The sequence below is a fragment of the Pleurodeles waltl genome, chromosome 10, assembly GCF_031143425.1.
Source record: "Pleurodeles waltl isolate 20211129_DDA chromosome 10, aPleWal1.hap1.20221129, whole genome shotgun sequence".
Classification (NCBI taxonomy): domain Eukaryota; kingdom Metazoa; phylum Chordata; class Amphibia; order Caudata; family Salamandridae; genus Pleurodeles; species Pleurodeles waltl.
In genome coordinates this window covers 130,999,590-131,022,947 of record NC_090449.1, presented here as the reverse complement: position 1 = coordinate 131,022,947, position 23,358 = coordinate 130,999,590, and the positions used below count along the sequence as shown (strand labels likewise).

The window sequence follows — 23,358 nt, the reverse complement described above, 5'->3', positions numbered from 1 at the left end:
GTTCAACTCCCAAATAAGCAACCAAAAAATACTCAACATTGTGGCAGAATTAGTCACATCATGGATCCAAAGCATGCATGCTCTTTGACATAAAGGCATTTGCTTTGTACTCTCACATATGGCCGTCAGCAAAATGTTTTTCTTAAAATATGTATTATGTCATTGGCCACTACAACCACTTACACCACATTGGCATCCAGATACATGGTTGGACATGCCAAAAAGGCAGCCTGTAGTGCCTGAAGAGCTGATCTGCCAGGCTGTGTGTGTGCCGGATGTTAACTCCCTGGAATTAACATTCTGGGTTGGATACCACCAGTGCTTCAATTCAGCCAGTGGTTAGAGGTGGGGCCCACAGGCACTCATTTTTAGGGACCAGCCCTTCATTTTTCCAATTGGCTTTTTTGATCGGGTGCATGAAAGAGAAAAACATAAAAGGGTGGAATATGGAGGAAACGAGAGATGTAAAACAGTGATAAAGGGAGAAAGTTGGGATGAAATAGACTGAGATAGAATTGTCGGGTAAGACTGGTGGGGGATTAAAGAATTATGAGGTGGAATCATGCAGCTGTGGTATTCTGCACTGGCTCCTGTGCAAAGCTTTGGGCCCCGGCACACAATATTTTACAAATCAAGCACTGGACCGTACCATTCATAATAAGGGCATAAGTATCTTGCAAATGAGACTAACATTTGCCCATGTTCTGCAGGCCAGAAGACACCAAAGTCAAAGTACAGGATCCTTTTTACATTCACACTAATTGTTGCAACCTTGTTTAGCTTTCAACAAATTCAACAAGTATCATTCATAAAATCACCTGTGAAAGATTTGTAAAGATATACCACTGACAGAGCACATGCCATTATTTCCTCAAACAATGTGTGGTGTACTTTCTGCATACACTACTGTTGGCTCTGCCAGGGCTTGTAAAGATTTAGGGCCAGATGTAGGAAGCATTTTGCACGTCGCAAATCGCTGTTTGTGACATGCAAAATGCTCTTTGCAATGCACAAAACCCGTTTTGCGATTTGGTAACCTGGTTACCGAATCGCAAAACGGGTTTGCAAGTCGCAATTTGGAAGGGGTGTCCCCTTCCTAATTGCGAGTCGCAGTGCAATGCCAGATTGCTTTGTGACCGCGAACACGGTCGCAAAGCAATCGCAGTTTGCACCCATTTGAAATGGGTGGTAACCCATTTGCAAAAGGGAAGGGGTCCCTATGGGACCCCTTCCCTGTTCTGAATGGAACTGCAAACATTTTTTCAGAGCAAGCAGTGGTCCTATGGACCACTGCCTGATCTGAAAAAATTAAACAAAAACGTTTAATTTTTCATTTTTGTAATGCATCTCGTTTTCCTTTAAGGAAAAGGAGCTGCATTACAAAAAAAAAAAAAAAACTACTCTATTAAAAAACAGTCACAGACATGGTGGGCTGCTGTCCGCAGAAGGCCACCATCCCTGTAAATGCCGACACTTGCAAGGGGGTCGCAAATTGTGACCCACCTCATGAATATTAATGAGGTGGGCATTTGCGACCCCCTTGCGAGTCGCAGATGGTGTCAGGGACACCATCCTACATTCCGATTTGCGACTCACAAATTGCGAGTTGCTCTGACTCACATTGTGCAAGTCGCAAATCGGAAACTACCTACATCTGGCCCTTAGAACCGTAGTATGTCTCTATTACTTCTTCGTGGCATTATTTAAGTAGAGAGAGTTAAAGCTGAAAAAGTATTATCAGGATTGGACATTATCATGCTAGTTACTTAAAGATTTTTGAAACTACTTTGATTGAACATTATATCATGGGTTGTGCTTTTCAATGGTTTACTGTGGCGAAAGTGGACTTTAATTGTACTTTCTGATTCTAAGGCAAAATGTGGATGATTATATGAAAAACCTAAACTGAAACAGTCTCCAAAATAAAAACAGCCTTAAGGTGCTGTACAATAAGAATGTCTGTCAAGTATATGATAATCCAGGCACCTGTATTATGGAAAAACCAAACGCTTTTTAGTAGATGAGGTAAATGACTGTTGATTGAAAAGCGTTAATATTATATAGCTATTATCTTAAAAGGTTGACACTTCTCTACCATTATGTTAGAAGTGAAAGTTGCTTAACAGAGGAGAGGAGAGGAGAGGCTCCAGGGAACATATTTAATTAATCTAATAGGATAGCTAATACAGAATGATCTTTTTATAGATTTTTATTGATTACATTATCCATTCATATTATTACAAATATAATGGCTTTATCAACAGTAGGTTGAAGGTTGTATTGTAATCATCGTGCTAATAGACTGGTTTTGATTAACTTTGTATTTAATTAACGCAGTGGTAAAATACACTTTTAATAGTTTGCTTTAAATTGTATTTAGGAGAAGAAGAATTACAGAGTTAGCAACTAATGTCTCAAGCTGTACATGTTGGGGTAAGCTGGGCCACCTTAGTGTGCAGCAATGGAGTCAATCCACAAATAGTTCTAATGCAGCTTCCATGGAAGATGTATCGGACCTATTCGATAGGAGTTTGCAGCAAGGGCTATCTTTTAAGCCTCAGTAGACAGACTTTCACACGGATATGGTGTTGCCCTATGGATTCTCTTTTTGAACCTAAGTCTCAGTCAAATTATATGAAAATTGTTTAATATATGTATCTAACTTCAATTCAGGCTTGAATCCGATAGATAATTACATTGTGAAGAACTAGTGCTTGCTGTTTGTTGGTGAAGCCAATGCTGCAGTGGTTAAGCTTACCTTTAAAAGGAATTGCATTTAACTACACATCCATGATCCAGAATGGCACACTTATGACTCAATTGGAACTCTTGACAGTTACTGGCCCCTACAGATATGGCAACTGTACTGTTTGTTGATTCTCTAGGAATGCAAAAATACTTACTCATAGGCAAATGTCTTTCAAGTAACTTTCACTGTACTTGCAATGCAAACCTTGTATTGCATTTGTTGCTCTTGAAAAAACATGTATGTGGTCTAAACACAAAGGTCATGTTTGCAATTTTCATATCAGAGAATTATATGCCACAAGATTGAAAATGTTTCACTGGTAGCACATTTTACACAATCCAGCTGCAGTGAAAATAACTTGCCCTTGATAATTACTGCTATAGCAAAAAAGACTAGCCACAAGAAGTGACACTGCTGAAATACTCAACAATAAATAATTCCTGTGTTTTTCTAAAATTAACTCTATGACTAATGGACTGAAGAACACATAAGAAATGAATAGTGTAAGTAATTTGTAACTGCATAGTTCCTCTATTCATGAATTGTTGTTGATATCTACCCCTTCTTTATTTTATTGGTACGGTACCTACATTAATGTAGGCTACCGTATAGCATCTTCCCAATTAGCTTACTATTGGGAGGGAATTTAAGAGAAAATATCCAACTGATGGATCCTCTTTACTTCCTCTGAAACTCTAAAGAGATCCCTTGTGGAATTTCCAGCCAACTTTATCAGATTACTGCATTTGATTTTCATTTGCACTGATTATTGACTGCTTACATTGGCTCCTCAGGGATTTCGCTTTTCTTTCATCAATTTGATTTTTACCACTTTCTTGGTAGATTTTCTTAACTAGCTATTCATCATTAAATGACTTTTGTGATACTTGGATTAATGAACTCAAATATCCTTAAGAATATTGTGACTTTGAGAAGAGTTATCTTTTACAAATATTTTAATGAGCTCTTGTATATTATTATCGATTAAACTGTCTTTTACCAATGGACAGTTTTTTCCTCTTTGTGTTACTTTACAAGATTTTGCTGGCATTTTGTTTTGTACTGGCTACCTTTTTGCAATCAGTTTAGAAACGTAGGCAGAACTAATGAAGAATATATTGGGGTGTATGTTGTATATAACCAACTGCATATACATATGGCATCATTGCATATTACACATTTTGAGAAAGCATCAAACTGCTGTTGATTCAGACACGTTCTTGAACAAGTCATCTGTTTCCATGTGAATGTCAATGGTGTTTGTTTAAAGGGTTTCTAATAAATCAGCAAGATGAACTATTGACGAGCATCCATTCAGAGTTGCACAGTGACGACCCATCCTTACGGATGGAGGGGCCATGACCTCTTATCTTCTGCATATAAAGAGTGTCTGTCAGACGGAGCAAAGGTCAGCCTGACAGACACGCAATATTTTTAGGTTAATCAGCCAGGAGCTAGACATGCGCTAAATGTGCAGGCGTTTGGCTGCCTGAAATGAACTTTTCTGGGCTGAGAATGTCACAGCTCCTGTGTCCTCAGCAAGGCAAAGGTCCTCGAGCCCTTCAACCTTGTGACGAGGGGAGCGTCTATATTAGCCTCGTACCTAGGCACTTCAGTGTTAAGCCCCGAAGTGTCTATCACTGACACCTTATCACACGGTGGGTCGGGTCTGCAGTCTCTCTGGCCCCACCCTACTCTGTGATGAGGTAGGAGACAGCAGTCCAGACACTCCTGGCACCACACCAAGGCTTCCCTCTCTGAGAACTGCAGCAAGTAAGTTTAGTGATTTTACTGACTGTTTGGTGTGTGTTCCTGTATGTATGAATGTATGTATATTTGTCAATGAGTCTTGTGAATGGGTGTGTGTGCGCCTCTCTGAACGTGAATGCATGGGTGTACGTTACTGGGGCCTACGCCCCCCTTTAAGTTGTACTTACCAGCACCACTGGTGTTTCAAACTTGTCAGTTTGTTCGGGTCTGCTATACTCTTGGGGCCTTATTTATACTTTTTGGTGCAAAACTGCACTAACGCAGTTTTGCACTGAAAAGTTTTGCACCGGCTTGCACCATTGTTTAGCACCATCTGGGCACCATATTTATGGAATGGTGCAAACTGGTGCAAAGGGTAGGCTAGCTTAAAAAAAATTACGTTAGGTAGGTTAGAGTCAAAATAAATGACTCTAACCAGATTAGCGTAATTTTTTGACGCTAAGGGGCATATTTATACTCTGTTTGCACTGAATTAGCGTAATTTTTATTTTACTCTAATTCAGTGCAAAAATAACTGGAAACCTACCTTGCCCTAATGAGATGCAAGGTAGGTGTTCCAGTGCAAAAAATGACTCAATGGCCTTAACGTCATATTTATACTCCCATGCAAAAATGGTGCATGGAAGGGAGGAGTGATCAAAAAATGGGGCAAAGCTTGCTTTGCCCCATTTTTTAAAGCCTGGGTCAGGGCAGGCTTTAGGGAACCTGTGGGCCTATTTCCATTGTGGAACACAATGGAATAAGCCCACAGGTGCCCTCCCCAGGCCCCATCGGGCACCCCCACCGACACCAGAGGGACTGCGGAGGATGGGGGACCCCATCCTAGCCATATACAGGTAGATTGCATTTTATTTTTGAAAGTGCTATAGGGGGCCCTGAAATGGGCACCCATACATGGCACAGGGTGCAAAGGCCATGCCCAGGGGATACTTGTCCTCTGTGCTGGCCATTGGGGTGGTGGGCGTGACTCCTGCCTGTTCTAGGGCAGGAGTCATGTGGCATGGTAGGTTTAGCACCATAAAATGACACTAATCTGGTTATAGTCATTTTTTTTTACTCTAACCTGCCTAAAGTCATTTTTTGGTGCTAAACCCTCTTCTTCTATACTTCCAGCCCCATCCGACTAAAGTCATTTTTTTTTACACTAGCCTACCCTGTGCACTGGCTTGCACCATTCCATAAATATGGTGCCCGGCAGGTGCACAGAAATGGTGCAAACCGGTGCTAAACTTTTTAGTGCAAAACTGAGTTAGTGCAGTTTTGCAGCAAAAAGTATAAATAAGGGCCAATATTTTGTAAGTTTGTGCCTCTTTTGCATCAAAAAATTACGTTAATGCAGCACAAAAAAAATATAAATCAGGGCCTTGGTGCTAGACGGGTCTGGCACCAAAGTATAAATATGGAGTTAGTTTTGCACCGAATTAGAGTAAAACAAATGACGCAAATTCGGTGCAAACAGAGTATAAATATTCTGCAGAGTATAAATATGCCCCTAAATATGGCATTAAGGCCATAGAGTAATTTTTTGCACGGGAACGCCTACCTTGCATCTCATTAAGGCAAGGTAGGTCTCAACTTCCAAAAAATGACTTTAACTCCATAAATGTGGCACTAGACGGGTCTAGCACCAAAGTATAAATATGGAGTTAGTTTTGCACCGAATTAGAGTAAAAAAAAATGACACTAATTCGGTGCAAACAGAGTATAAATATGCCCCTTGGTGTCTATTGTTGTTTTTAGCCAAGAAGTACCAAAACAGATTTTTACATTTAAAAGGTTGCTAACTGAAACACAGTTTCCCATATTTAAAAAAAAATGTATGTGCCACTTTTTGGTAAATGTTTTGTCACCTCAATATTGGTGAGGTTGTGTTATGTTTTTCATATACATGGGCACTAATGCACACATGACAAAATAGACTGAAAAAAACTCATAAATCCAAAGATCCACATTGAGTAACATTTTTAGACATTGTTCTTTGCAAAACCAGATTTCCTAAAGTCTCCACATGTCTCACATTTCTGGGAGTGATGAAAAAGTGATAAAGTGATCTTTTTGATTTGTGAAGTTACTGTGATGTCATAAATGTGGTTCAAAACAGAAGATAAAGGACAGAGTTAAGGTTTAGTGGAAACCTTCATTTAAACATTTCTAAGCCATTACCTTCTAGGTTTTAACAATTAAAACCTAATGGTATTTTACAATCAAATCCATACGATTGTTTTTGTTCCTCACTTGTGTCCCATTTGGTTAATCTGAAGTAAAGTGCCAAAATGATGCAATTCTCTTAGTTGATACTGTAAACATAATGACCAGACTGGTGAAGCAGGAAAAAGAATATATAGTGGAGGATCCACAACATATTAGTTTCCCCCTTTTAATTCCTATATGTAAGTTTTAGCTGAGGCTGTAGAAAAAATGTTAGAAAGATCAAGACCAAACTTTACATGAGGACAGGGGCAGTTGTCGCCTGGGTGCCTTTTGATTTCATATAAATGCATTCAGAGGCTTTGAGAAACTGCATAGCCCTCTGAGTAGGAAGGACACATAATCTATGGATTTCAAAATTCAAATCTCGACTTTGAATCAAAAAAGTTTCAAGGACATTTTAAGGTAATTGTTAGTACAGGATATTTTGTACCTACATCTATCACCCTGGCTTTCCCAAGGGGCAAGGAAGGCAGTTCTCAATCTTAATAGATTTTCTTTCCATTTAGGCGACTACAAGATACTTTGCTTTGTACGCCTCCTCCCCGACCTTATTAAAGTGTTGGAAGGATGGTATCTCCCCAATGCTCCCTCTGACTCACCCAAGCTTGGACTTTTCCTGATTTATTTTTTAACTCAAGTAGAGGTCTGGAAGGGTTCTCTTGTACTCACACCTTGACCAAGAGAAGTCTTGGACAAAAGTAGGAAGGATTTTTCTTCCCCAAAACACCACATCCACCCCACCTTGGGGGCCAATAGTTTTTTTTTCTGCAACTACAACAGTTTAAAAAAAAGACATGTAGGGAGGACATGTGGGGAGGAATTTCCTCATATTTAATTGGTCCCTGGAGGTATGGCAAAGGAGCTGGGGCAGTTTTATTATGACTCCTCTTCTTGCCTTGCCCAAGTGTAGGAAAAGGGCATATTACAAGTTTTTAAAACCTGCTGTGACAGCTAACAGCTGCCCTGAGTCATCTACACAACTGTTAACAGGGCATCAGGGTGGTTGTTAACTGTCATGGTCCTTCTTCACTAGCAAAAAAGAGGACCATTCTAATGACACCTGCTCTACACCCACGAAAGATACCAATGGCACCAAGCATGCATGACAAATGTGTTTATATTCTGGCAGCTAATGTTGCCTATGCAAATTTTAAAATAAAAAAAATACTTGGGGCACCAATTTGAGGTGGATCGGAATGGAACATCCTCCAGATACCAGCAGATGTCCTGTCCCACCTTCTTTTATGTCCCTCAAAGTAGTTCCTGTAGCATCCCCCTTTGGCAGGTAACTTTGGCTCACCTTGTTTGGTAGGAGAGTATCTATCTCCTGTTGCAGTTTCCACGGAACATCAGGATGGGTTGCCAGGTTGTAGGACAGGAAGGAAAGAGCAGTGCTGGTGGTCTCGTAGCCAGCCAATATGGAGATTATGATTTGGGCTATAGTTTCAAGATCGTACGGTGCTGAGGAAAGAAGATCAACAAGAAAGTGGGACACAGAGCAAGATAGTGTATATGCTATGCTTTATATTAGGAAATGTTATGCTAAGTTGTTCTGTGTTGCACAGCATTCTGTTATGCTCCTATGTTATGCTATACTAGACTATGTTATGTTAAGGTGTTATGTTGTGTCATAGTGTATATGCTGTGTTTTTTGATTGTGTGTTGTGATGTGCTGAGCACGGCAATGCTTTGCAATGTTATGATGTATTGTACTGCTATATAAGGGCGTATTATGTTGTATCACGAAGTGCTATGCTTTGTTACGTTGGGATGTGATATGTCATGTCATGTCATGCTGTGCTATGCTGTATTATATTAGAATGTATTATGGTATATCACGTTATGGTCTGTTAAGGTGTGTTGAGTGCTGTCCTATACTTTGTTGTTTTAGGGAGTGTTATGCTATGTCGTACTGTGCTATGCAGTTTTGTTATATTGTGATGGTTTGTGTTACAATGTGCTGTATTATGTTAAAGCTTGTCATGTTGTGCTATGCTGTATTGTTCTGTTTTATGGTGTGGTGTGATATTTAGTGTTATGGCCATCTTCTTTTCTTACTCTGTTCATGGTGCTGGGCCTGTTTTATAATTTTTTGAATCCCTTTCTTATCTTTTCAGTCCTCCGCCCTCCTAATTATTCTACCACTCATTTTTATCTATTGTATTAGTGTATGTTTTTGTGTCTGTGTAATGTTACATTTTTTTCATTTCTTTCCTGCTTTTCGTGACTTTTTGTATTTTTTTATTTTTCCCTTTACTTCCCTGCATCTTCCTTCCTTCCTTCTCCCGTTTATTTTCTTCACCCCACCCAGTGGCATTGCAAAGCAGGGTGGAGAACAGGGGAGCTGTGGGGTCAGGCCCCGTAAACAGCTAGCAGCAGCCGCCTACCTTGTGGGAGCTGTGCCGCCAAGGGATGCAGCCCCAGCCCATCTTTTATGAGGTGGAGATGGCATTGCTGTTTTTTTATATGCAGCGCCCCCACTCCTCCGTGCTGACAGTAGGTGGCCAGCCTGGCAGTGGGTACACCCAGCAGCAGCATCAGCTGCATTGGGGGAGGGTACGCAGGTATGTGCAACGCACCAGCCAAGTCCAGCTCACCACCCAGCAGCTACTGCACCGTCGGGCGGACCTGCTCAACCTGCTAGGCATTAAGATTCCAGGGCTTGGTGAGTATTAACTATATTATTTGTTGTGTTTGTGTTCTACAATGCTAAAAAATATTCTGAATAGCATGATGTTCACGCTCAGAGGTAAGTTACTTTTAGTTTAAGTTGAGAATATTATTATGTGATCTAGTTTGAGCTAGGGTGGTGCTGAGTACTACCTGATCATACTTGTCGGCGCTCGCTGTGACTGATTATTTAAGAAGCCATTCCAATGCAGACGGTTCTTCTGTCACCATAGTGAATTCATGATATTAGTGAGCTAGGGTTCTTTGTGACTTTCTTTATGTAGCTTGTAAAGACCCACGCAATTTCACACTGTGTAGTACTAGTATGCATCTATACATTCCAAAAGAGGTGACTGCATTGGCCCATCAAGGGGGTTGAGAAATGAGAATAAAATCAAAGATCATTCCTTGCAATGCAGTAGTTCGAAATGTAGTTTATGTTAAGGAAATTTGAAATAGGGATGTTAGGAATATAGGGGGTCATTACGACCCGGGCGGCCGGCGGTATGTTGGCGGTAACACCGCCAACAGGGTGGCGGTGTTCCGCCAGCAATTATGACCGTGGCAGAATTGCCACGGCCATTCCGCCGGCACCTCCATTTTCCCGCCAGGATTCCGCCTGGCGGTCATAATCCCCAGGGCAGCGGTGGGGAACATGTCCGGGCTTTAAATAATTTTGATACTAGATACCCCATTGCATCACATATTATGGAGTGTGACTTACAGACAGTCCATAAATGTTTTGAATTTTTTGGACTCGAACACGTTTCTAGAGACCCAAGGGGTGGTAACAGAGAACTAGCCCTTCGAAAAAAAGAAGCATTATGGATTATGAGACTTAGAACCGTTGAGTGTGGTCTTAATTCTGATAGGGAACAGGAATTTTTCTTGGGGAAATGAAGCAATAATTTTTCTTGGGGAAATGAAGCAATAATTTTTCATGTGAATGATGCTACATTGTATATTTTGACGACTGTAATAAGATAGAGTGTAAATAACCAAAATTCTCCAACATTTCACAATTGGCTACTAGTGCTGAAACACATTTTCAGTACTTGCTGTATAGACTTAATCAATATTGACCACCAATTATATTACGGATTGGTGTATGATTTCTGTTACATCTGATATTCTGATGCTTTAGGCACAGCTTACAATGTCACCATGGTATGTTGAATAATTAGCGAGGAGGAATGGTGTTATATGTTTCTTGGCTTTATTCATGCCTGAATTGATGGGAATGAAGGGAATAATTAAGAGATACAATAGTGATGACCAGTACTTGCATGTAAGTTACATCGTAATTTTCTCTTGTTGTCCTAAAAAAAAGAATTTTGCTAATTTGGTTTTGGCTCTTATTTGCGGGCTTGTTCATTTCACAAAGTATTGCTCTGTGTTGCGTAACAAAAGGGGACGCTAGTCTGTTTTTTGTTTCTATGATAATAGGCTCGAATTGACCTTGGAAGCGTATTTAACTTCCGGGTTGAGCGACGCGTTGTGCGTACTCGCAACACGGCGTCTCTCAGCATTGCATGCCATTTCGGAATACTGCCCGTTATACTCAGGTAATCAATCTAGTTAGGGTAGCGTTACTAAGAGGATATATTTGGTTTGAAAGGTCACTAATGGCAAAATATTTTACATATAGATCCGCATCGGGGTTCTCTGAGCGACGCGCTACACGGCGCCTCTCATTTCCGAATGTTGATTTGGATAACCGCCCGTTTTATTCAGGTGAGCAATCAAGTTAGGGCAGCTTTATTAAGAGGTTATATCTATTTTGGAAGGTAACTAATGGTATATTACTTCACATATAGATCCGCATCAGTGTTTTCGGTATCATAATATACGAATGAAGTCCATGGGAATCTCATCTTCAATACTAATACTGGAAGATATAATCGAGGTATCTTATGTGAGACTACTTATATTCGATAAAAACATGATTTTGGTTGATACACAAGGTTATCTCATTTAGATTTGATGTTGTCTTTAATACTATAGACGGACAACTGGAGTCAAGTGGTGAGTATTTAAGTAACCGAGACAGGCTCGGCTAAATAGTACCGTAACTCTTGGACTCTAATCTAAGGCACTAGCAATAAGTATGAGATTGCATCAGACACTGGTTGGTAGTTTACTTTATGATTTGTCACTTCAATGCATTATAAAAGGCAGGGGGCATGCAACAGGTTGGTGTGTAGGGTAATGACACGGAAGGGTGCTGTTTATTATTTGTAGCTGTGTATTTGGTGGTGTTTATCACTTGGATATATTAACATATGTTGGAAGTTGGATATTACACAAGTTCCCTTTTCGGTGTATTATTGACATATGGGGCTGATGCCCCAATGGTGTTTGTTCTCACCCCTTGCCATCTTTACATATGATCTAAATATCTTTCCATTATAATAGTGCTTTGTCGGGTATACTCAGTGCCCTCATATTCTTAAATTCTTTTCTGGGATTTTTATAAACTTTTGAACCCTCAAGTTGTAGCATTTTGGTTTTTTCAATTACATTTAATTTGTTTACAATTTCTAGCCCTGAAGAAGTCGTTTGGGATGGGAGAAAACAATGTCCCGTGACGAAACACGTGTTGGCTTGAATTGTAAAATCATGGACGGGCTATAAGCTTAAATTATAACATGATGGACGGGCTACAATGAATGTTTGGATTGGTTGTAACAAATTGAAACTATACCAAAAACGGTTTGAATTAGAATACCACTAATTAACGATAATAAACGTTTGGATTTGATTGGATAAATTGAAATTATACCAATATTGATTTTTCTGTTTGAAATGTATGTGCTAATATTGAATCCTAACACTATTTGAGAGGTACCGCACATTGTTGTGATTAGGTTTGAGGTTCATTTGAACCTTTTTGAGGGTTGGGTGATTACCTTTGTGCAGGCACCCCTTTTTATTGAGATCTCTAGCCTATTTGAATCCTGAGCGCCTTGTGAACCCTAGCATTTCACCCCATTAGTAAACTCATAGCCCCGTCGCGCATTTCACTGCCCGAATTTCGGGCAGTGAAATGCGCGATGGGTGCTACTGCACCCGCTGCACATCAGCATTGCCGCCGGCTCTATTATGAGCCGGTTGCAATGTTGATGTGACATTACCGCTGGGCCAGCGGACGGTAACACTGTTACCGTCCGCTGGCCCAGCGGAAATGTCATAATAGGGAGACAGGAATACCGCCGGCAATGGCGGTATTCTGTCTCCCGCGGCCTCGGCGGTGTTTTCAAAAGACCGCTGAGGTCGTAATGACCCCCATAGTCTAGTAACATAGGTGATTTGATTTAGACAAGTACAATGTTACTGTTTTGCCTGTTATAACAATTTTGTGGAGGTTAGCTGTACCACTAATCTATTTTTGTTAATGTTCTTTATTTTTTCTTCAATACCCAAGGGTAAGAAGAGGGGCAGCAGAGAGGTGGGCCCAGCAAGACCTGGGGAGGAGGCATTGACCACCAGCGCCAATGCTGAGGGCTCTATTCATTCCAGTAAGTCATATTATGTATTATTATTTCCCTAACTTTTCCCTCTGCCCACTATTTTACTACGTTTAATTTAGCCTTGTTTATTTTTTTTTATACTGGCTCCTTTTTTTTCCAAATCCCCTATCCAAATTTAGTTTAATTCTTGTCATACCCACATTATCTTTTTTTCCTTATTTCATGTTTTCTTTTTTGGTAGCTAACTTTTTCCAGGCTGTACTTATCTGTAGATTTCTTCTGCTTTGTTGGTAATCTTACCCTCTGCCCTATATAGCTTGTGGTACTGTAAGAAAAAGAACATACTTTTGGTACTCGACTGTCTACTATGAAGGTTGCAGGCCCAAGTAAGCTAGTATTATAAATAGTGTTCAGCATGTATGTTAATTGAGAAGGCTTTTTTTTCTTGCTCATGCTCTAACAGTTAACAAGAGAATGGCAATGGTCATGGACCATCCCTCCCACCCCCAATGAAGGGCTGTGTAATTTATTTATACTGCATCCCAGCAGTTCTCATGACAATGCATCATGTCTGGAAAGAATGAGGTCCCACTGCATTTGCAAACTACCACCATATGTCTTTCATTGACCAATATTATTCCACCCCTTCATTGAGCTTCAATGATTCAGAGTCATCATCAACATAGGCTACAGCTCTGCCCCTCCATTACCAATAGTTTTTCATTGGCTTGATTATCTGGCTTTTCTAACATTGTGAACCAACAAAATGCCCAGAGTTATATTTTTGATAGAAGATACTGCAGTGCAAACCGAACTTTAGTGATCTATGCAATTGTACTTTTTTGATTAAAAAAATTAAGGGGAGGCGTATCTGGCATCTAAAAATGTATAATCTTTTTGTCTAGCCACACTGACCACCAGTGCTGCCGGTTCAAGTGCCACTGCAGGAGGAGTTTAAGTTGGAGGCAGAAAAGTGAAGGTAGGGACGGGCAGTGGGAAGTCACACTGCTTGCTTAAGGACAATTACCATTATACTCAATAGCTACAAGGACTTTGTTGTGACTCATGATCGTGAACCTCCCGGTTTACCAGCTACAGTGGTGGTTGAGTTATGGCCTCTTCTATCTGCAACTCAGCTAAAGCTCACATAATGTATGCTAAAAATGATAGCTTGATGGAAACAGGTCTGAACGCATTTGTCATCCTTTGCAGAAATCAAATGCAGAAGGTTGACAGAACTTTTGACCAAGAAAGATGTGTGGTAAACCATAAACAAGTTCTCCACACCACTCCATTAATTTAGACACCATAACCAATGTAGCCATAGACAGAAAACTGCAATCAGGCATATAGTTCAAAACGTTATTACAAACAGAACCTCAAAATCATGTAGACTATGCACAACACCAAGTTATAGAGATATATAATCACCAAAGGTTGCCCAAGATGACAAAATAGGTTCAGGTGTAATAACATCAATAAAACTCAAATTAAAGAAGAATGATACAGAAAGTCAATAGAAATATCTGAGACACAGAATTTTGGGGTGCTCAGATTGCACAATCATTTAGTCAATTCAAATTCAATCAAGTCTATAATCATTGGCTGGGCACAGGTCAACCCTATAGCTAACCAAATTAGGGAAATACATGTGTGGTGAGTAACACATGGGGGCAAAATATAAAAACACAAAAAGAATGTCTTAAAACAGGATAATTCGGGCCACCTGGCACTAACTAAGAAAAATAAAAGAAGCTCCACCATTGTGGAGTTTCTAACCTTTAAAAGGGATTTTAAGGGGCAAGGGTAAATGGCAGAGAGGAAAATACATATCCAAGGGATATAGCATTCAGGGAATCTTCATCAGCAAAGCAAGTGGTCAGCATGCATCAGGAGAGTGCCTGTCTAAGATCAAGACAAGACCGCTCCTGCTCTGCATCTCTCCTCTACTTTGAGCAAAATTCAATCAGCAAAGACACATTAATCCCCATGAAGTGTTCAGATTGGCTACCAGGATAAATTCATATTACGAAAAAGGGGCATCATCTAATTCAGATCATTTGTAAACTTCTGGTTGCAACAGTCCAACATTCTCCCAGGTCTGTCAAGAGAACATCATTTATTTCTGTGTGACTCCAAACGGTTGTAACAATTTTGTACAAATCAGACCGTGTTCCTGCATTACAATACTTTCAAGGACAACTGAACACAGCTTTTCTACAGTTAAACAATATGATCTTTACAAATGACGCTTTGCTTCTCATGGTAATGAAATCTGAAAGAAGTTTTCACTTATGAAAAAAACAGTTTAGCCCTTTTACATGAATGTGAAATGCAAGCTCTGTAGGCCTTAGTTATTCTAACACAAGAAAATATCAAATGCATTTAAATATACTTGTTAATAAAACACATATAATATGCAGATGTATAAATTGAGCATTAATAATATTTCATCAAAATAAGTAAAACATTTTATTTAAATTGTGAAAGCTTTGCTATTGCATTACATTAGGTATGACAGAGAAGTGCATTTTTTTCATTTGTACGTAATTTCAGTCAATCTTTCATAAAACATAATCAATCTAAAATTGTTTAAATTTTGGCTATTAGTTTAGAGTCTAAATTACATTTTAGCATCAACTTTAACCTTCTAGCATGTGATGTAATTGAAAAGGCACATATGTCGAACTATGAAATACAAGCAAATGGCACATTTAAAATGCACGCCGTACAGCTTTCTACATTAGTTTTTCTCGCTTCTACGTTTGCGACTGAAACGTGCCCCAGTCTGCTGACTTCTGTAGCACAAGGACCAGAGCTAAAATTTACAGTCTATCAGGGGAACAAATGGAAGGTTAAAAGAAAGGATTGGTGAAATGACTGAAAGGAAAGGATGCGTGGGTGGGTGAAAGGATCTGTGGGTAAGTATTGAGTTAATGGATGGATGGGTGGAGGATGATTAAAAGAAAGGGGGGATGCGCCCATCCTGCAGCAGCTGGACCACCTGCAGAGGCAGGTGGAGAGCTGTCTGGAGAGGATCGAGCAGAGCCAGGACTAGCTCTGGACCCAAATCAACAGTGCCCTTTTCTAAGCCCTTTTTACATTTTTTGTTTTGGTGGGTGGGGGTGGAGAGGATGTGAAGGGAGTTAAGGCCAGGTTTTAGACTTTAGACTTTTGTTGTGGGCTTTTTTTTACATTTGGGACAGGGTCATTTGTTTGGGGAGAGGGGTGGACCTGTTGTGGAAGGAAAGGGTGTATGTTCTATTTGTAAAAATAAAAATGGATAATTTATTTTACTTGATTTATGCCTCAGATGTTCATTTTAGTGTAGCCTGTTATTTAAATCGGCTAGGTAAAAGTGTGTGTCACCTACCTATACCCTTGCTCTACTATCCTCTGTAACTATGTTGACTACTAGGGGATGATTGTCATTAACTATTTTGCCTACAAAACCCTAGATACACACAAACAACATCTTCTTCAGTAGAAGTTAATTACTAGCTAAACAAGTTCACTTCAATCCATAGTTCTTCTCTTACCTGATTAGATGAAGCACGGGCTAATACCTCAGTCTTCTTACTGCAGGGTTATTTCCAAGGTGGCATCTTAAGGGGGTGGGAGTAGTTGTAGCAGGCTAGCACGTTAACAGGGAATACACAAGGTGCCACTCCCACCTATACAAACTCCAACTGCAGGATTAATCAAAGGGTTATTTATCACTGTCAACTAGGATAAAAGAAAATTTGAGTTAGTGGGTCATATATTATAACTTTAAGAAGACTATGACCAGACTACCACAATGACAGTATTTGACACACAACAAAGACGACCTGATATGATAATAAAAACTAGCAAGTTCAACTTCTTCTGAGCAATATTGAGCTAGTATTTAAAAAACAAAACTTTGGAAATGTAATTCTCGAGTCTGAAGATGTGGGCTCAGAGTCAGGAGTGGTTGGTCAAGGTTAGGCATTAACGCAACACACAACACAAGGTCTTAATGATGATGTGGATGGGGCCGGTGTGGAACATTGCTCAGGTAATAGAAGGTCATGCAGTGAGCTGCTGTCGCTTTCAGCGAATCTGCCCCAGCAAATGTCTGGTCCAGTTATGGTGTAAAATTAAGTCACACCTCAATAAATCACACAGCCTGGAAGAAGAGAGTTAGGAGCTCAATGAATGGATGGGAAAGGGGGTTGGAGGAAAGGTGTGAAAGAGACCAACACTACACAAAAGAAACCACAGCAATAATATTATCGGGCGCTGAGCTGCACACCATCATCAATCTGTTATGGATAGAAACAATAATGGGAAAAGTATGACACAATTTAATTAAATAAATTACAAACAGCCATTCTGCTCCAGAGAGACCTAAGATAGTATATCTCTCAATGTTATGTCTTCTAGGCTTGAAAAAAACAAATTGTGTAGGACTGACGTTAACCCACCCAGTTCTACAAATTATGGTTGATAAAAAGAATTTTATACTGTATTGCCAAACTCGGTGGTACATTTCCATTCTTGGAATGTTTGTCACCCTTGGGTACCTGACTGAACCTGTCTGGTAGGTAAACTGGAGTGTTGAGCTTTCCCAAGGATTTGTTCGAGGAGGAGAGGGCTAAAAAAGGGCCTGCATATTGGGAATCAATAACTGTATTATAGAGTAAACAAGAAGGGCAAACGGAAGCAAGGTAAGCTTCATGAGGAGTCCCGAGTGTACCAAGAAGACTCGGAGGCAGAGCAAGAACATAAAGAGGATTTTCACGTTTGAGTCAGCAATGCAGAAAACACACACAAAGCAGCATTTCCCAAACAAATCCACCTCTCTCCAGTCCACAGAGCTGAGGCCTCACAGTCTTCACCATCATAATGGTTTTTTTTTTAAGCCGATTACTTTCTCCTTATAGCTGTTGCAGTAGTCCTGCCCTGAGTCCTTCGATCCTCCTTCTCCTGATTCTGAGTAACTCCGTCCGAGTGCAAAACCAATAGAGGTAGAGCTGTGTAGTGCACTGCTATTGAACAACAAATAGAGAAATAGAATTAGAGTATTTTGTGTAGATTTGTATTTGGTAACTAAGGTGACTGGTGTGGTCCCTGAGGAACCAGAAAAAAGGAGTGTACCCTTCAGGTCAATTTGCGACCAATCTCTTTCAGGAAAAATGATTACCCATCAGCCCCCAAACATTGTAAATCATTGAAATCAAGTTTACACATTAGTTGAACTCCCTCTCTCACTGTCAGTTACAACTTACATCATCCATCATCACTCACAATCACTCAATATATCACTACTCATTAGTGCAATAGTTAGTATTTACCTTTTCCAATCCGATCATGGTGGTTGATTCAAAATCCTATCTCCTCTTTGATGGTAACAGCACATTGAAACTTGGCATTGGCACTGGCAGTCTTTTAATCAATGATCTTCTGGGACAGCCCGGCTAGATGATGTAAAAATAGAAAAAGGATAGGCAATGGCATGTGAGGGAGGCAGGCATAGTCTTGAATGCCCTGAAGGGAATGTGGGGGCTTCTTCACTACATATGGGTCCACCTCCAATCCGAATATGTACGTGTTTGGTGTAAATGGTGGGACAGCATCCTACACAATGTTCCACTAGCTATTTTGTTTGCAAAGAAAGAAAGAAAGAAAGAATTTCAACGAGAAACAATAAAAGGTTTCTATGGCAGCACTAGCATACTCAGTCCAGGAAGTAGAGTTCATCCTTAAACTCAGGTGGTTCACCGAGAAGTTGGTCAGCAAACACACTTGGTTATGACAAATCATCCTCTTCCTCCTCCAGTGGTGTTTCAGGAACAGGGTAGTCAGGTGGTTTAAAATGCTGGTTCATTTTGATCAAAGTTCATCTCTCCACATCTTGAGGTGCGAGACTGGTCCTTCTCACTGTAACAACTGCACCAGCTGCACTGAGCACACATTCAGCAGACACCCTGGCTACAGGCCACATCAGATACTGTATTACCAGCCTGCTGAGCTCTGGCCATTGGCGCATCTTCCCATACCAATACACCAATGGGTTTTGATTCACATACACCTCTTTTGGGTCATCCAGACACTCATGGAACATCCTCTGAAGTGTCAGTGGTGCTGCCACTTGCTCGACCTCTTTTGCCTTTGCCTATGCACTGAACTTAAGACCTGCCAAAGTCAATGAAGAGATTGGGTCCAATTCTTCTGATGGTGTTGTTGCCATTGTTCTAGTTGCTAGTGCTGGCTGCTGTGAGATAAGACTGCCTTCTCTGGAAGTTGAAGGCGGCAGCCCAAAGCTGAGGAGTGGTACTCTAAGTTCCAGCCGTTCTTCTTCGAGTTCTCCGGATTCCTCAGCAATCCAGCTCTTGTATTTTGAAACATCCTCTTCAGAAAAAGGAATTAAAGTGGGAAGATGTTTTTTGTAGCGCGGATCAAGTGGAGTGGCATGGATGTACTCTTCAGATGAGATTATGTCATTTTGCAACCTTGCATTACAAGTCAAGCGATAGCTTAGGCTCATTTTAGATACCTTCTTTAGTTTCTCCTGTAGCAGATGCAACAACGGGATAGCTTGGCCCATTGCACTGCCCTCCTTGCTAACTTCCAGCATGAAAACCTCAAAAGGGAGCAGCATCTGTGTCAGGCATTTGACTAGGCCCCATTTTTTCTGCAACCATGGTCACAGCTTTCGCAATTGCATCCCCTTCCCCTAGAATGACATAGTCATTGATCTGTCTGTACTGCTCAAACAGATGTTGCAACATATAGTAGGTTGAGTTCCAATGTGTTGTCACCTCCTCTATCAGGGCCTTAACTGGTACTCTGTTATCACACTGAATAATCCGCAACTGCTTCCGGGCCTTTAAAAAAATTGCTGCAATGAATGCAGATTCATCTGCAGGTGGTCAGAATGTTGCTGACTGAGTCTTTTTTTTTAGAAAGTCTTGTACAACCAGGTTGATGCAGTGCACCAAAGACAGTATGCTGAAATAGCCACTGTCTGCCATGGCCTTGACTATTCTACTGCCATTATCCGTGGCAACAAATCTAAATCAGAGACATTTGCGTTGCAGCCATTCAGACACCTTGCTACTAAATTCATCCAAGATGTTTGCAGCTTCAGGTCTCTGATGGGGCCTTACACATATTGGAGCTGGTGATGCTGCCTGTGCCACATCCTTCACACCATAATCCCATTCCATGATTCTAAGGCTTTCTGGAACTTTTCTTTTCCGTTGCCTCTCCTAGCATCTTCTGGACTCTACCGGGGTCAACTCCATGTCCCTACCATCGTCTTCAGAAGTGATGCTTGGAGAAGATGGGGGAGTAGTACCCTTCCTTTTTCTTGCTGGAGATCTGGGAGCCATTGATTCTAAGAGAGGAGGTTCTTGCTTGGCAGGTAGCTCAACTTCCTGTTCTGCTCCAACTTTGGGAAGATCAACTATTTCTGACTGCGGCTGCTGTCCACTTTGCTCTGTTTCCTGAAACAATTGGGTGCTACTTTGCAAAAGGAACAAATCCAATTCAACATCACTGCTCATCGGCATCACCATGATTGCAGTGGTTGCCTCACTGACAGACTTGGTATTGGGTGTAGGCTGGGGTGGTACTGAAGATGCAGGAGTGCTGCTCCCACGTTCCTCCCCGAAGGTCTGTGTGACAGGTACACGTCTCCGTAAAAAGGTTGCAGTTGGCACACCACTGTTGGAAAGCTGCTTCTTCTCACTGACCATTCTTTTGGGAGCAACTTTCTTTGGGGCCACCTTAAAGCTCTCAGTTGGCAGTGGCACTAAGCTGCACAAGTGGAAGAGATTAGAGCAGTGCTTCCCAACCTTTTGACTCCCGAGGACCCCCACTGAATCACTGTTAAAAGCCGGGGACCCCCAAGCAATTTGTACAATTTAAATTTCAAGAATTAAAACAGTAATTTGCAAAAAATACACAAACAAGAACCCACCAAACAAATACTTAAATTACTAAAGATATAATTATTTTAGTTTGAAAATATGTACAAAAATCAAAAGATTTTAATGGGAAGGTCGATACTGCATCTCGATGACTAACTTTTCAATGTTTGGTTTTATGTAGGGAAGCAGAATCCTCTGGTCAGATTCTACATTTCCCAAGCCATTTGTTTCTATTTTTAGGTACATAAGATCTGAGAAGCTTTTTCACATATAAATGTGGTGGGGAAAGGAAGTAAAACCATAAGGGTCTCTCTTCTCTCCATAACCTCTCTGTCACGTGTAATTCATTTGTTTAATAGCACCTCTCATACCACTGTAGGGTGTCGGAGCGCTTTACAGTGGACTACAAAGTGTAGTATTCACATGTCATCTATTCTGGTAGGCATTTTGTAAGCGTGCTTAGTTTGGAGAAGTGCAAACTCGGGATTCAGAACATAACACTGTGGTTAGCGTTGACTTTAATAATAAGAATGTATGCCTATGCAAGCAAACATTTTTTAACACAAATTGCTCATTTCTGCCAGGCGGGTTGCATGCAGCTCTTTGACCGCAGTTCATAGCTCTCTGTGCTACATTACGATTGTAATTTATGAAATGCACAGTGACAAAATAATCTGTCACAAAAGCAGTAACCCACTGTGCTGTGCACATAAAATATTGTTCTTTGCATAATGTACATTCTTTGCAGCAGGCATGTTAACCCTCTGCGCTACCTTAGATGAGTCAGAACTATCGCTAGTCAAACCTCCCATCTCTCTCCTGCAGGAACATTAATCGTATGAGTTCTCTTGACCTTTTTATTTTTTGCGTGAAAGTTGGTGGATGAATTTGAAGTGCTTTTTAAACTGCTGCATTAATAAAGTAATGAATAGAAAAACACGCTCGCGTTTCTGGGAGGCCCCAGCTGGAGAGGTGTCTTCCTGCCAGCTCAGGCCTGCGGACCCCCTGGGAATGTGTCACGGACCCCTGGGGGTCCGCGGACCACAGGCTGGGAACCACTGGATTAGAGGACTAACTGTACAGGTTTCCTCTTTGGCAGTACAGCTGGTGTGCACCTAAAAACAACCAAGCAAGTAAAACATATAGCATTGTTGCAGGTTGAACTAGTACAAACAAATGCAATATTAGTGGGGCTGGTTACTTCTATAATAAATACCAATTTAATCAAGCATTGTAAAGACAAACCACACTACCACACTATAAAATTTAATTTCAAATCAGGCAGTACAACATGCGGATACAGCTTTATCTCCATCTGTTTTAAAGGAGGAACCTGTGGTAGTCAGAGAGTGGTGCATGGGTAAATGGAATACTTCTTGTAGGAAAGTACCATCTTGCCTGGCATGTTACCCCCATTTTTCACTGTATATATGTTGTTTTAGTTGTATGTGTCACTGGGACCCTGGTAACCCAGGGCCCCAGTGCTCATAAGTGTGCCTGAATGTGTTACCTGTGTAGTGACTAACTGTCTCACTGAGGCTCTGATAATCAGAACCTCAGTGGTTATGCTCTCTCATTTCTTTCCAAATTGTCCCTGACAGGCTAGTGACCATTTTTACCAATTTACATTGGCTTACTGGAACACCCTTATAATTCCCTAGTATATGGTACTGAGGTACCCAGGGTATTGGGGTTCCAGGAGATCCCTATGGGCTGCAGCATTTCTTTTGCCACCCATAGGGAGCTCTGACAATTCTTACACAGGCCTGCCACTGCAGCCTGAGTGAAATAACGTCCACGTTATTTCACAGCCATTTTACACTGCACTTAAGTAACTTATAAGTCACCTATATGTCTAACCTTTACCTGGTAAAGGTTAGGTGCAAAGTTACTTAGTGTGAGGGCACCCTGGCACTAGCCAAGGTGCCCCCACATTGTTCAGAGCCAATTCACTGAACTTTCTGAGTGCGGGGACACCATTACACGCGTGCACTACATATAGGTCACTACCTATATGTGGCTTCACCATGGTAACTCCGAATATGGCCATGTAACATGTCTATGATCATGGAATTGCCCCCTCTATGCCATCCTGGCATTGTTGGTACAATTCCATGATCCCAGTGGTCTGTAGCACAGACCCTGGTACTGCCAGACTGCCCTTCCTGGGGTTTCTCTGCAGCTGCTGCTGCTGCCAACCCCTCAGACAGGCAGCTGCCCTCCTGGGGTCCAGCCAGGCCTGGCCCAGGATGGCAGAACAAAGAACTTCCTCTGAGAGAGGGTGTGACACCCTCTCCCTTTGGAAAATGGTGTGAAGGCAGGGGAGGAGTAGCCTCCCCCAGCCTCTGGAAATGCTTTGTTGGGCACAGATGTGCCCAATTCTGCATAAGCCAGTCTACACCGGTTCAGGGACCCCTTAGCCCCTGCTCTGGCGCGAAACTGGACAAAGGAAAGGGGAGTGACCACTCCCCTGACCTGCACCTCCCCTGGGAGGTGTCCAGAGCTCCTCCAGTGTGCTCCAGACCTCTGCCATCTTGGAAACAGAGGTGCTGCTGGCACACTGGACTGCTCTGAGTGGCCAGTGCCACCA

General features: G+C 41.3%; 1 protein-coding gene across 1 annotated transcript in view; it reads right to left on the bottom strand.

Moving 5' to 3' along the window:
* Positions 1-18,875, bottom strand: part of LOC138262386 (cytochrome P450 3A19-like) — a 61,467-nt gene extending 42,592 nt beyond the window's left edge. The window contains exons 1-2 of the mRNA XM_069212286.1: positions 18,854-18,875; positions 8,031-8,191 (exon numbers count right to left, since the gene is read on the bottom strand). Coding sequence (XP_069068387.1) covers positions 8,031-8,191; positions 18,854-18,875 — 183 coding nt within the window. The remainder of the gene's footprint in view (positions 1-8,030; positions 8,192-18,853) is intronic.
* Between the last annotated feature and the right edge of the window lie 4,483 nt (positions 18,876-23,358).